This window comes from Haliotis asinina, chromosome 15 (genome assembly GCF_037392515.1).
Source record: "Haliotis asinina isolate JCU_RB_2024 chromosome 15, JCU_Hal_asi_v2, whole genome shotgun sequence".
In the NCBI taxonomy this organism is placed as follows: domain Eukaryota; kingdom Metazoa; phylum Mollusca; class Gastropoda; order Lepetellida; family Haliotidae; genus Haliotis; species Haliotis asinina.
Window position 1 is genome coordinate 26074216 of NC_090294.1, and position 15908 is coordinate 26090123.

The window sequence follows — 15908 nt, forward strand, 5'->3', positions numbered from 1 at the left end:
GGAAATTTGCTAGTAGATGAGAGAAAGGAAGTATAGCACGTATAGAATAAATAATTTACAAATAATGTTTCTGCATTGATCGTTATGTTTAGTAATTAAAAACGGTATTCACCAGAATCAGAACGAATAAGTGAACGAGCTGGCGTGCAGTCTGTCACAGCCTGGCGAATGTCCAATGGCAGAACAATTAAAGGGCCCTACGTGTTGACTGTACATGGCTCGCGCGTGAATTTCAAGAGAGCACGATCTCTAAACCATTCGGGTCTACTCGGCACATTCCGTTACCTACGTAATGCAGCATCGTAAATGGAGTAGTGATTATGTATGATGTTACTGTAAACTGCATCACGACAGATCCCAGAGTACATGGTTTGTTAAACCACGTTTCATATGGTGAAAAGTATTAGGCATTAAGTTGTGTTGCAAGTACATGTTACTGACTGCGAGCGGAACAGAATAAGGTGCTTGAAAATGAGAGTGATCTGCCTTAGTTGTTTACTAGTATCTACGCGGGCTGTTCTTGACCTCTTTCACTGACACCCCCGGTCGAACTTTAGGTTGATCATAAATGCACGTGTCCGCAACGACGAATAAAGACTTCCGTTGGTGCCAAACTTCGGATAACTCGAAGCATTATCTTAGTTTGGCCATCAGGAACCGTGGCAATTTGCACTGTGTCGCTGCCGAGCACGAACTCAAGGATCTTCTCTTGGGCGTTCCTGAAACAACTGTACTTGTAGATAAAATATCTGTCTGTCTGTTTAACAACCATGGACCTAGGTACAATCAGTGACGAGATGTATACTTTACAATGAGAATCAAAGAATCAATGGTGATGGGTTGGTGGTTCTCAGCAAATATGTTCAGTCACGAAAACTGAACATAAAGATAACCATTCATCCTTTTAACTAATTACCAGATATTTCACGGCGAATCTTAGCAAAATATACGTCCCTACCCAGACAATTCTGACAACGACTAAAGGTCAGCTCGCGGAATATCTTGTGTTGAGATTGGTAATGTTTCTGGTTCAATAATTGCAGAATCGCAGTTCCAGATCCGCTTTGGCATGGTAACAGGTTCATCTTGTACTATGACTGTAGGTGTGTTGAAATTTAATCAAACCAACCTTGACTTTAACCATGGTGAAATCAGCATTTGAAAATAGTGTAAAAAACTAAAATAGACTTGAAATGGAAAGAATAGTATGTGACGTGTATGTAAAACTGAAAACTATAGCACAGCACAGTGATACGAAACTAAAAATACGAAACGAAAAATCACTCCTACTTTACCTGTTAATTTTGAAACTTAAGGTTGACAGATTTCATTGTAATGTTTTATCGCTATAACGATGAACCTTGTGTTGATCTGTTGAGCGAGATTATGGCTGGATGTATTTTCAAATGTTATTAGAAGTTTTCAACGTAATTATCAGTGCTTAATAATACGAGGTTTACTAGTTTTCAACCCATGTCATTTCTCATGAAGATATATATTATATACTGAACAGCAAAAGAAATGCAATACAGGTTCATATAACGATGAACCTTGTGTTGATGTGTTGAGCGAGATTATAGTTGGATGTATTTTCAAATATTATTAAAAGTTACCAAATGAATTATCACCGTCTGTGCTTAATAACGCGAGGTTTAGAAAAAGGTTTTAGAAGACGACCTAGGTTCACAAAAACGATGCAGAAGGCGTATATTCATTTCATGTCATTCCTTATAAAGATATATATTATATACTGGGCAGCAAAAGAAATGCAACTCTATTTCTCTCTCTTTTTTATTTTTGGTCAAGTTTGTCAATAGGAGACATAAACATGAACGCTTGTTTTATAGGAGTTCATTTTTTCGAAACGTGCATTTCTTTCGCTGTTCAGTATATATCCCCCGCCTTTACAGAAAATAATGACAAATCAACCTTTCATCATTTCCGACCAAAATCATAAGCTGATTAGGCTTACAGTCGCATGGGGATTACCATTCCCATAACGAGAATTAATTACCTTCGTCAACCTGTCTCAGGGATTAGGTCACGTTCATAGGGACTCATTTTACACTATTATGCTGGTTACAGTCAGTTTCTTTAAGCTGTAATCATTATGAAGCTGGGTTAGACTCATTATACAACAGGACTAGGGTTTAAATTGGTTTAGGCCATTATGATGGCAAGAATATGCTCTGATTTCACTGACTTGGATTACTGATTGACTAGATACTGATGTACATACAATACGTCAATCTGAATCAATAGGCCTTTAATTGATGTACCTGGTGGTTGTCGGAGCTCGGCAATTTAATAGTCCGAACTAATGTCAGTATCTATAGTCCTAGCCCACACATTGTGTCTGCATGCGGGTGCCTTGTCTCTGTGCCTGCCTGTCCCTTGCTTGTCTGCATGTCTGTTTGTCGTCATTGTCCAGACTAATGCCGGCTCGTTTGTGCTACAGCACTGATAGAGAATGTCGCAGTATAACATGAAAATCCCGCTCAGACGTATTATGAGGGGCGGTGGGAAGCCTCGTGGTTAAAGCTTTCACCCGTCACGAAGTTCGATTTCTGGTGTCCAGGTGTCACACGCTCATTCACTCACTAATTCATCTCCTGAACGCTTTAACCACTAGGCTACCCCACCGCTCCCTAACAGTACAGAAGTAGTACAAGTATTATGTGAGTTTTGTTCTGGGATGAAAAGGCATCAAGTTGATGGAAAACCATTTATGAAACCATTTAAGATTGCTTGGTTGATTTGCCCAAAACCACCTCCGATTTACCTTCTTTAAAGAAAAAAGACATTACAGTGTCAGTTTTACAGGGCCTGTCACACCTTGAATATTTAACCAGCGTATGTCGATGTATCAAACTAACTTAAACCAAGGAATGTTTAGCGAGTTCACAATATTAGTCTAACTCACGCGCTGCGTATCAACAACGATCACGTGTCGTAGCCTGTAAAAAGGCTGCCACTCTGGACATTGCACTATTAACATCACTGTCACAGTATCCACATCGCCGTATCAACATCATTCCGAAGAAACCTTCGAAGAACGCTGCCAAGACGTCTTCTGGCCGCAGCTGTGGTCGTGGAAGTGATGGACGTGATCCTCGCCATCCGATGGAGATACTGCTGATTCCAGCCACTCTCGGACATCGTCAGAGACCTCCTCTCGGCCCTCCTCCTCTCAGCCATCCATGGCCAAGAAGTGGAAGCAAAGAAGACACAGTTCTGTCTTGATGCCCAATGGGAGCAGCTTGTGCGCGATTTCCTTCTCGAGAACGCTGCCTTATGGGACATGAAGATGACTGACTACTGAAGGGTGTACAGAAGGGTAAAACTGTGGGAAGATCAAGCCAAGGCCATGAGGAAGACTGTCGAGCACCTTCAGGGATGATTCAAGTCGCTGCGAGACACCTAGACCCATCTCGGCAAGGAGAGCCGGGACAACTCCCTAGAACTGACTCAGAGAGAGCGGTGGTTTAAGGCAAACTTCGGCTTGATCAAGAATCTGGCCAGCCATCATGAGCCCATCAACAGAGTAAGTATGAATTATGATGATGATTATTATTATTATAGATTCATATCAATCTTATTGCACGTATAGATATTTGAAATTTGACTTCATTTCTTTTACTTGTATTGTCGTAATTGCACGTGAAGGCTTCAATTACAGAAAACAGCGGGGGCCTCGAGGTTGCCGAGGCTGCCTGTGCAGACATGGTGGTTGATGACCACACACCGTCTCCTGTCCTCTCCTCATATTCAAATTAGCCAGAACAATGACAACTTGCTGCAGTCACACCAGAAGAGGGCGCACAAGTCTGGGGAGCTCATCAAGGGTCTCGCACAGTCTCATCCCATCACAGTCACCACAGCCTTCACCAACAGCCTGGTTATCATGTACAAGAGCAAGGTCCAGAAAGCACGTTCACGCATCAACACCATCCTTAGTGAGCTGATGGACGAGGAGAGTGATGGGAAAGAACCTCCCAGAGTCCTCATCTTTCCTACTCGTACTAACGTGCGACTACGTTCGGCACCAGCTACCTACAACCCCACGGTATGGGTGATACGCCAGCTCCCCTCCTCAGCCTCCTCCTCAACCTCTTCCTCAGATGCCACAGCAGTTAACATCCGTCTCTGCACCCGCTACTCTAGGTTCAGCCCACCAGAGCCCCAGCGCCCTTGGCTCTGACGGGCAGAGTATGTCTAACGTCCCGGGTTTCTCATGAATGATCAGCCTGTCCAGTCCAGTTCTTTTGATCCGTCTGAGGAGCTGAAGACACCTTCATCACCAAGAGGGACTAGTTTCAGTGGTAGTGACAGTTGCAAAGTAGCGGAGACAGTGTTTTGACAATTTTTGCGCCGTTTTGTTTGAGTTTGTATGACCATTGTTGTTATATTCCGTTATTTTGCAGACGAGCACTTAAGAACATTTGTGTCAACATGTTCGTTAATGTTATTTTTACTATAGTGGAAGCTGTCTAAACCGGCATTCATTGGGACTGAAAAAATAATCCGGTTATGACGATGTGGCGGATTGTAGAGCTGGTGACGGGACTGAGATTTTATGCCATTGTTGACAACTTGCCGGATTGGACAGAATCCGGTTTTATCACCTTACACTGTATTGCATTCCTAAACAATAACTGATAATAATACAATACTTGTTACTTTATCTTCTAAGTCCTTATCCTGCATGTCAATGAAAAGCTGTTGGTTAATATGTAGTTTGTGTCTGTCGTTGTTAGCCTTTACTTACTATGTGTGACTATGTGACTTTGCGAACAAATATACACAAATCAACTGTAAATTTTTATTTTCACAATGTCATGCGTTTATTTATTTAACATATGTTATATGTTTGGCCGCACTTTGTTAGTAATGTACAAATTCTAGTACGTTTTTGGATTCTTATCGGGGATTCGACCCCACAGGCACCTAACTGCCAGCTCACAACGTCGGTCGCCTAACCCGCTCAGTCACCGCTTTGTGTGCTTGCAATTACGATCTGCCCATGCTGAGACGAGAATACCTATTGTCTGTCAGGGGAACGAAGGAGAAAAAACTGGGTGTGGCCATGGAACACTGGAAGGAGATGGTAGCCTGACATGTAGGACCAGTTTATGGTGGAACTCCAGAACAATGACAATGCATCCTTCACAACATCGTCGTACTCCGACACATTTTTGTGTGTGTGTGTGTGTGTGTGTGTGTGTGTGTGTGTGTGTGTGTGTGTGTGTGTGTGTGTGTGTGTTTGTTTTGGGGTTTTGGGGGGGGGTTTTGAGGAGGGAGGTTTGTTTTTGTGTGTGTGTGTGTGTGTGTGTGTGTGTGTGTTGTTGTTTTTGGTTTTTTTCATTTTATGTTTTGGGATTTCTTTTCTTACGTCGGCATATGCTGGCTACAGCTAAATCCTCACTGTGTGACCGGTCCTTAAAGGGCAAAACGGGTGTCCATAAGTGAGTGTACTTTTACTTTCAACAATATTCCAATAATGTCATGACACGGTGAATGACCTTCGCACAATGTCGCAAATACCCTTATTTGTTAGAGACCGTAATTATTGCAAGACTACATACTATTCTTATCACATAATTAGCAGGGCGTCCAGCTGACAAGATCTAATTTTTAGGAATATGGCACAATCCACCCCACCTCTACATTCCTACGTCAACATCCACACTCACATTCACAGCCGCATCCACACACACACCTGCATCCACACACACCAACACCGACGCTCGCACGCACATCCACATCCACATCCACATCCGCATCCATACCCACTCCTTCCTACACCCACTACCTCATCCACGCCTGCACCCTCACCCTCACCCACACCTGCATCCTCACCCTCATCCCTCACCCACACCCGCATCCACACCCTCATCCCTCACCTGCATCCATACCCACTCCCTCCCACACCTTCATCCACGCCCACACCCCAATCCATATCCGCACCCACACTCGCACCCACACCCGCACTCGCATCCACACCCACAGCCATACCCACACACGCATCCACACTCACACCAAAACCGACGCTCGCACTCACATCCACACCCGCATCTATGCCCACTCCCTCCCACACCCACACCCTCATCCATATCCGCATCCACACCCACACCCTCATCCATATCCGCACTCGCACCCGTACCCACACCCACATCCTCACCCACACCGGCATCTACATCCACACCCACACCCTCATCCAGATTCACGCCCACGCCCACACCCACACCCACACCCACACCCACACCCACACCCACATAGCCGAAAATATGAAAAAAATACGGTTACTTGTCTCCAACTACAACTCTCCATAGCCGTAAGTCCACTTCCCCGTCAGTGAGCTGTCATAGGCCCTGTTATCTCGGTGGGTCTTTATAATGCTGCTTCACTCAGACTCCCGACTGTAGACGACAGGTGCTTGATGGGAAGCCCTTTGACTTAATCCTAATACTCAAAGATCGGGTTCCATAATAGGATGAATTGGTCGCCCGTATAGAGGCTGTCGTCACATAATAAGGTCCTTGCTATCAGTAATCTAATTATCTCTGGTGAGAAGTAGTTGGTGAGTTAGATGTGGCGGTGGATATTTAGTTGCTGATACAAATAACTAGAATCTGATGTGGGTTGAACGTCGAGTGTCTGGAGTACCTCACACGAATGCGTTGGTGTTTTGATTAGTATTCAAGTTTCTGAATGACAGTTTCCTTGGCGTTCACCCCTTCAAAACGAACACCAGTGTGACGGGACAAGATGTATAGTCAAGGCGAATCTTAGGTTCATGATCACAATCAGCTGATCCGAGCACGCCCAAGGGGCACAACTCTGTCGTGAGGTAGTAGATAAGGTTTACGAAATGAGACACGGCGGGCAATAATCAAAAATAGGCTTCATACCTGTAATCGTAAGGATCAAACTCAGATGACGAGCGAAAGCTTGAAATGCTTGGCTACATGATGTGTTACACTTTAAAAGCTTCAACGAATTCAGTTCAAGGCCAACCTTTACTTCTTTATAACGGTCATAGCTGTTAGTCTCCTCCATACATCATCTTATCCCAGTTGCTCATGCTGTTGATCACTTGGTTGTCTGGTCCAGATTCGATTATAAACAGGCCGATGCCATATTGCTGGGCTATTGCTGAGTTAAACAACAACCAACCTAAACCTTGCATTCATTAGTATTTACTAGTAGTTTTGGCGATCTTTACGATTGTCTGTCCTCGTAATTATTAATCTTAACCACTGTTAGTCTTCGCAACCATTAGTCTTAACTATTAGTAAGTACACACGAATGTCTCCCACTGATAGTGAGTGTATACAACATAGAACAATTGTCTGTGCAACTATTAGTTCTTGCATATATAGTCCTTACTACTGTTAGTAATCCCATCCTTTTGCCCTTGCAACTGTCAGTCCTTGCATGCTTGCATTAGATGCGAACGCTTTAACCACAAGGCTACCCCACTGCCCAGTTTGGTAGTAGTTCAAGACAGTGTTTCCAGGAAACATTTTTTCACGATAGTAACGTTAAGGTTTTGCTTCACGTTGTTCGTAGTAATCATTCATCTGACGTAAGACGATCTTCCCAATCTTCTATCATGCATTTATTGTTTGAAAATGTAGTTATGCACATGGCCATGAAAATGTATATAACAGCTCGGTAAGTGATTGGTGTAATTTCTAAGATTATTGTACGGTTTAAGACCACTTCAACAAAAGACTGCACGACTTTACGACTACTGTTGGGCGATTCCGCTTTCCGTTGGGCAGGAATTAATAAAACGAAGACTGCCTTTTTAAGTTCCAAACTCCAGTTGAGGAGACTTTAAGAGAGCCGTTTTGGCTTCTGCCTTCTCCGACTTAAGGTGATGTTGAAAATATTGACTGGGAGCTGCTGCGAGAAGCAGACGACCGGTTTAAGGAATCTGCGGAGCAGACGACTCATTCATAACGTATACACTTCAGTTAGAGTCGTCTGCTTCTGTAGATACCGTTTCCAAAGTCGGATCAGGAATGGTTCATCGGAAAGAAAACTGTATGATAGAGGATTGGGAAGATCACCTTACGTCAGTCGATGTCCGATATTGAACGAAGTGGACGAGCTCGCGAAGCGCCCTTCTCCAACGATGTTTTGGCAGCTCGTGGATCAGTTAGAATGACCGCCTCGGCTTTGGAAGAACAGACGACCCTATTGACTCTGTATGTTGCCTATTTCGTTTGGAGAAATGTCAGTTATTTGAAGAGGTGTGTCGACCTTACTGGTTCGAGTGGGGATTTTCTTTGTAAGCCCGGATGCGACAGTTTACTGGTGGTGTGTGTGATGTAATCATTAGCATCCAGAATTATCCTCGGCGGAGACAATAGTGTTGAAATAGTGAGATTTCCTCCATCCTCTTTGATACGCTCATGGATGAATCGTTATGAAAAATGAAAAATCCATGACTCATTGTTCCGATTCCACCAGAAGATAGACATTATCAAAGGTCATAGTGACCCACGATATTGTCAGCCTCTGTTTTCTTGGATCAAACGTTGTGGGGAGTTTGGATCTACTTACTTACATATATGAAGAAGTGGAACTCCTCACCTCGGAAATGGCACGGTAAGGATTCGCTTTTCTCCCATTACATTCTAACGTGAAGCAAGAATGTACTTCGTTCAAGTCTTTTTCCCTCATCAAAATTGATTTTCAGTTCATAGAAATCCTGCGCGGTTGTTAAAAATGTTCAGTATTGGAAAGGACTAACTGACAGTTGTTTTAGAGCCGGGGAAATGGTTCAATTAAGGAGGGACAAATGTTAGATCCCGTTTACCGATATGACATCAAAGCGTTACAGTCAAGCTTCATTTTATATTGCCTCCCTGACACTCAGAATACTAAACCGGTATTTTATCACCACCACTTTTGCTCATTTATTCTGTTAACGTCATACTTGAGATATTCATATTGTCAGAACGACAAAATTATGGCAAACGATTAAGAAGGTTCGAACCATTAGACTTCAGCTTTGACCCCAGAGTCAATGTTGACAGATTAATGTTGAAGAAAAATATGGACTCTGACTAGCATTCGATTAAATAACTATCTTGTGATGAAAGGTCTCGCGTGCTGGAGGGTTGAAATACAGCTTGTTCGATACTTAGAATAAACGGAGAGCTTGCAACAATATGTTTCTGTTTACAGAAAGTATTGCTGTCGAGTTTTATTTTCTGGGCCAAATTCTTACGAGAAGTCGGTATTTTTGCGCCATTGGGTTCTTACGTGATTTGTTTTTCATGGTCTTACATCATTATAATGTTGACAGTTGTTGGGGGCGTCAGCTGACGGCTGCTAACATCATCAGGTTGATTCCAGTGGACAATATTGATCTATGAGTTGTAGCGTTTCGTTTGACATTTATAACAGATGAACGTTTTGTCACAAATTCGACAAGCAGTGCATTTCGGTGACGTTATTTCCAAGACGACGTCGTTACGTTGGCGTTTAATCTACGAATTATCGTTAGGATGTTGTCACAGATCTTTGTCGTTGAGTTTGTGAACAGATGTGAAAGAAATGTGTAGCAGTTTGTAATACAAAACAATTGTGGGTAATTAAGGACAACTGTCCTCTATTTGAAGCATCATTTGCAGCTAAGCTTTTATACAAAGGAATGGAACGAGGACGCCATAGACGCCCGCGCCGTTTTAACAGTGCCTCTGACCCTGCTTATATATATGCGTAACTGTAATCACCAATTTGTGTCACTTTGATCACATGTGCATATGATTTTGATCATTGCTTTATACCATTTTCATGCCCGCTTTATAGAAGTTCGACCACTGGTTAATATCATTTTGATCACTTGTTTTTGTCACATTCATCGCTGTTTTCTACCACTTTGATCACTAGATAATATACTTTTCATCAACGCTCTGTCACTTTGATCACTGCATTATATGATTTTAATCAACGCTTTATACTCTTAGATCCCTAGGCTATACCACTTTGACCACGGGGGCATATGATTTCTATCAAAGGTTGATCACCAGGTGATACCACTTTGATCACTGGACTCTGATATTTTGATCACTTCTTTACACCACTTTGATCCCGTCCCCATCTCTTTGGTTACCATTTCATCAATAATTTCCATTATTTTGATCACAGCTGTATGTCACTTTGATCACCTATTCACACGAATTTGATCACTGATCTGTGCACTGAAACTTCTGCCGTATACCACTTAGATGCAATGTCGCTACTACTCTCAGAGCTAGTTTATGGCACACCCCATGCGTATGTATGTATGTGTCTTGGATAACACACCTCAGACACCTGAGACACCTGACAATGACTATGTTTGATGTCAGGACCATGATCGTTCTCTTTGACTGGCAGCGAAGTAGTAAACGTTTAAGAACTATATTATTCGGGATTCCCCACCCCGTATGACGCTGACACGCTGTGTTCAGTGTAAGGGAGTAAGTGAGTTTAATTTTATGCCGCTTTTAGCAACAAATATCTGGGCTGAGGACACCAAAAATGGGCGAACCTCAAAGTAACCATCTGAGGAATCGAACCCAGGTCTTCGGCGTCACAAGCGAACACTGTAACAGGGGCGGATATTACGTTTGGGAAACTCGAGTTTCCAATGGTGTAAGTTTAGATCAATTCAAAACACGTATAATTTCGCTCATCGTGCGACATTCAAGAACAGTTGAGACTAAGTCGAACTTCTTTGTTTCCGATTTATTTTTCTAATTTGTGTGGCGTTTTGAAAACGACGTCAGTCGCCATTTCAGTAACTCGTGTTCCACGTCAGATGACTTCCAAGGTACATTTAACGCTAAACTGACACATTTCCACTATGTAAAGGAGAGTGATTTATATATACAAACATACATTACTTGCGAATTTAAGCAATCAAATCCCCGAGCTATGTTCAGCTGAGAGAAGGCGTTCAAGAAAAATGTTTTGTAGGAAATCGTGGCAAACGGTTCATGTTTCAGATTCACAGTACAGATACATCTGGCACCGTTAGACATATGCTGTTACAATGATATATATCTGTATTGACTGTGGCGCCGTTTTCTAATTGACAAAATTGATCTGTGTTGCCTCTCACAGACGCAGAGAATTAATTGTTTAAAAATGTGTTCATGTTCGCGTATCAACTTGAGGTTGACGGTAGTTTCCTAGAGTATTGCAGATCTATGACAGAGGTTTCAAAATCTCCGCGGAGACTTAATGTATGATTCAGTTCACACGAGGCAGTTTGGAAACGTTCCTGTTTGGACAGATTTAATTTGATCATCATCACGATGTGAAACACTGACCCACTGCTCCTGCTCATCGTTAGGACATCGTCGTCGTCGTCGTCGTCGTCATCATCGTCGTCGTCGTCGTCGTCATCGTCGTCGTCGTCATCGTCGTCGTCGTCGTCGTCGTCGTCATCATCGTCGTCATCATCATCGTCGTCGTCGTCATCATCATCATCATCATCATCATCACTTCTGAGATACCTGCAGGCTTTAAATTCGATTTCTTTTCATCCTCATCATCGTCGTCGCTAGCACTTCACTCTTGTCATTAAATCGATTTCTTTTCATCAGCAACAACAACATCAACAATACCGTCATATACAAAACCTCAGCGTTGGCGATCAACCACTCCAAACCCACCAACACAACATGCCCTTGTGAATAGAGGCGGTGAATGGATCAGTTAAAAAACACAACAATCGAAAACAAACCGATCACAAAATCATCAACACCACAACATATTCCTCTCCTTTACCATCGTCATATTCACAATCATCATTCCCCCCCCCCCCCCCCCTCGTCCCCTCTTTGTTTTACCACAATATTAATAACGACCACAGGGAAATTAACCAATAAGAAACATCGTCAATGCCACACAATATCCAGCAAATCGATGAATACTACCCCTCACCGTTCCTATCACTATTATATCACTGACGCCGACCTGACTGATGTGATGGTTTACTCTGAAAGATAAATACATATATTTACCCAGTTGGGCATTTGGCGGGCGTCATGTCTACAGAAAGTAACAGACAGGAGATTGGTTCCCCAAGCTCGGCGTTGCATGTTCAGGGGTACTCAGATAAATTGCTGCACAAAGTGACACCCTCTTGGTGTCACCTCTATTTTAATATTTACGTTGCAGGATGATTATACTTATGTGACACTTATACAAATGGATTGCTATATATAATAAAATAATGTACCACCTCGAAATTTAAATAATTTGCATTCTCCTTCTTTATAATTTTAAGTTGTTTTTCTAGGGATTCATCGATCTTCAATATACAATCTCGAATTTATTCCTTAAGCGTTTTTTTTTCTGTTTTCCTTGAGTTGGGTTGAGTGGTGGTGCAGCTAGTTGTGGAGCGTTCATTTACATAAACACTCATGGCCATCGAGTTAGCTACTTTAACGACATTTTCGCGTGATTTTAGCCTGATGGCCAAACAATTTGCATGTAGGAATCAATTATAAAATACGAAAAAGTCTGACTGCTTATATCCATGCGAATGCACCTATTATGTTGGAATAAAAAAAATATATGTGAAAGTGTCAATCCTTATTTACTTTGAAAATACCTTCGTCACATCCTACTCTAACAAAGTAACCCGTGATCAAGTGCATGAAAAATCAGAACAAATCGATTACGATAATGGTGCAATACTGTTGAAGGATGCCTCTATATTCATGCTGCAGAGATAGGCAGAGACAGAGATACAGATAGGGCGGGAACAATGAGATTCTTAAAGGCGACCTCCGCGCTGTGAGGTTAGAAATACAAGACCTGATCAGGCGTATAGAGGACATGGTGATAAATGAGCGTCAGGATGTCAGGTCTGGAGGCATTTCCCCTGAGAGAGTATAATTCATTATCACAGAAACTTTGGCATTGAAGTAACTCGGTGGTTCGAAAGCTTCAGGCATCTCATTAAAAGCGCACCGGGAAGAGTATGTCACGTGATCATCTCTGTTAGAGCTGATCCAAACATGACATGTGACCATGGATGAACCCTGAACTGAACCCAAACAACACTTAAAACAAAGGATGTTCTTGCGTGCATGCATGCCTGTGTCTGCATTTGTTACTTCCAGTCTTTAGTGGATGGGGTGGGGTAGGTTGTTGTTGTTGTTTTTAATTGTTTGTTTTTTGCGCAGCTATCTACAATAATTTAGGTATTTGACATCTGTCTATAAATAATTACAACTGGTTCAGACACTTCTTTTATTTATCGAGACTAATGAGTGCCCATCAGAACACAAGTTAGTCAATGCCATGGCTAAAGATATAGATTTGTCGTCTCATGGCTCGTCAGATTTTCTCGAATGATGATGAGATGGCAGTGAGGTGGCCTTATGGTCAAAGCATTCGCATATCATGTTGAAGGTTTTGGTTCTGTTCCCCACATGGGTACAATGTTGGAAGCCCATTTCTTGTGTCATCATGATATTGCTGGAATATTGCTAAAACCATACTCACTCACTCTTTCTCGAACGGTGACGTCATTTGAAGAGAAATTTGGGGCAACCAGTTGTGCATTTACAAACTCGGATTAGAATTTTCCAAGCATCCTTGATTAGAATAATGAAGAATATGTCACTTTTAAATCTTTCTCTACGAGGCATTTCTCGAAACTCGCCAATCAGCGCTCGTATAACCGAAATTATGGCAATATATATAAAAATACAACAGACAAAATATTCATCGACCCTATGAGAAAATCATGCGATTACATTGCGTGTAGGAAGCGTGTTACGGCAATCCTGCCCCTCAAATTTCACTTATTTTATAACGAGTTGTTAAAAAATTGACCGTGTTTTGTCGTGTAGATAATATATGACAACAAGGAATATATAAATAATTTTAGAAAACGACACCAAGAGAGTAGAAAGCATTGGCTACGTACCAAACCAAAAAGAAATATGTCACTGACTCGTCATAAACTCTTTACGGGTTTAGTGGTGAGGGAATACAGCGTGTTATTTGCTCTCGTTCATCTGTTGATCTAGTTCGGTATCCATGGATAGCCACACCCTACAGACACATTACCACACTTAACATGAATACAACTCACAAACATATTGTCGGAACATCAACAGATATTGAAAATGGCTTGGTGCCAGGTTTGGAATGGAGTGCATGTCTCCAATAGATTCAGGTCAAAGAGTCACATCGATTGTTTATCGTTGAGCATAACGGAGGTCGCTCGAGGGGGCATGCGTTTTTTGGAATGTGTATGGAATTAAAAGTACGTGCAGAGAACGTTCTAATAGGATTGTATCAAACTGTATTGGAGTGCATAGGTTCCAGTATATTTCTAGGGGTAATTTACGGCAGAGTTATTGGTTTATCGGCAGCATCCCCACAATCTCATAGCTTTACTTATACAATCTTCAGCATTGACATCGAGATGAATTGGGTTCGCTGTGTGACCTCGACGATGGATAATGCTTTTTAGGTATTGATTGGATGAAGATGCACCAAGGTGCTCTGGTTGCGGGTGCTACCAAATACATTAACACAAACTCTTGAAGATTCTGCAGTTACATGGACGGGAATAGAATTCGTTGTGTGACCTCTTCGATGAGGTATGTCCTTTGATGCTGGCTGGATGGAAGATGCGTCAGGATGGTCTGGTTGGGGATGCTAGTAGCTAAATTAACATTATTCTAAGACGGTCCCCTCTCTCTTTGTTGGTGGACATGGAAAACCTTCTAAAACCAGATATATTATTCATATTTGGTATTTTTACCCTCTATATCTGTCACAGAAGGTCATGTGTAAACCTTGAGAGAACATCAACTACCGTCAGTTGCTGTACAGAGTTGTGTCCCTTGGGAATGCCTGCTATCTAAGATAGTAGCCTCGAATCCTTGATTCTCCCAAGGACGTCTAGCGGCTGCATTACTAGTGATTAAAGCGTTCGTTCTTCACACTGAAGACCATGGTTCGATTCCCCACATGGATACAACCTGAGACGCCCCTTGGTGACTGCATGCTATGGCTGGCGTAAGACCATGCTCACAGTCACTCACTAACAAAGACGAACGTGTACAACATCACAGGTTCTAGAATCTCCTAAATCGTCCTAACTCTTTTACCACTTAACATAAACGTGACTTATATTTGTATCCTAGAGAAGGATAGTAGGTTGTGCGTCTTTGTTTGACTCACTCTTTTGAGGAGTACGTACCCTGTATAAAATATCGAACTTGGGTCAAACAGTCCGGTGGTTTAAGATCTGGTCAACGCTGTACGATGACACGTCATCGGTGAAGACACAGATACCCACCCCCACCCCACCCCATCCCACCCCCCTATCTCCATCTATCTGTCGGCCGTGACGAGCAGCTAAGGAGTGAGTGAACATAACGCCGCCAAAGGTATTGTCAACAAGCATTGTCATTAAATTAACTATATGTTTGAAAGACAATGAACGTGATGAGCATTAATCACAATCACAGTCAAGTATCACATTCATGTGAATATTATATTTGCCATATAGTTTGATTTCATGTATGAATACTAAAATCAGGTGTTTAGAAACTGAGCTGAAAGCCCGGATAGTATATACCACATTCTAACCTTGCGTCACAACGCTGGACACAAGATGAAAATATCTTTATCTAAGAATCCGCTTGCTAGCAGCCAACAGTGTTGTCTTAACCCATTCATCAAATAGACAGCTCTCCACATTAATCTCCATACGTCCTCTTATCTCAGTATCAGTTGGAGTAACATGTCATTACTTAAATATAACATTACAACTATAGAAGCTCTGTTACTCCTCCAGGACAACACGTCTTACAGAATGACTTAAATTCACCGAGGTCTTACAGAATGTCAGACAGGTTACCAGACGG

General features: G+C 42.2%; 1 protein-coding gene across 1 annotated transcript; it reads left to right on the forward strand.

Moving 5' to 3' along the window:
• The first annotated feature begins 5642 nt into the window (after nucleotides 1-5642).
• Nucleotides 5643-6332, forward strand: LOC137264942 (putative uncharacterized protein DDB_G0290521). Its single transcript, XM_067800292.1, has one exon. The coding sequence runs from the start codon at nucleotides 5643-5645 to the stop codon at nucleotides 6330-6332; it is 690 nt and encodes a 229-aa protein (XP_067656393.1).
• The last annotated feature ends 9576 nt before the right edge of the window (nucleotides 6333-15908 follow it).

Excerpts from the sequence above, each read along its gene's own strand:
- LOC137264942 (XM_067800292.1), top strand. The coding sequence starts at position 5,643 with ATGGCACAATCCACCCCACCTCTACATTCCTACGTCAACATCCACACT.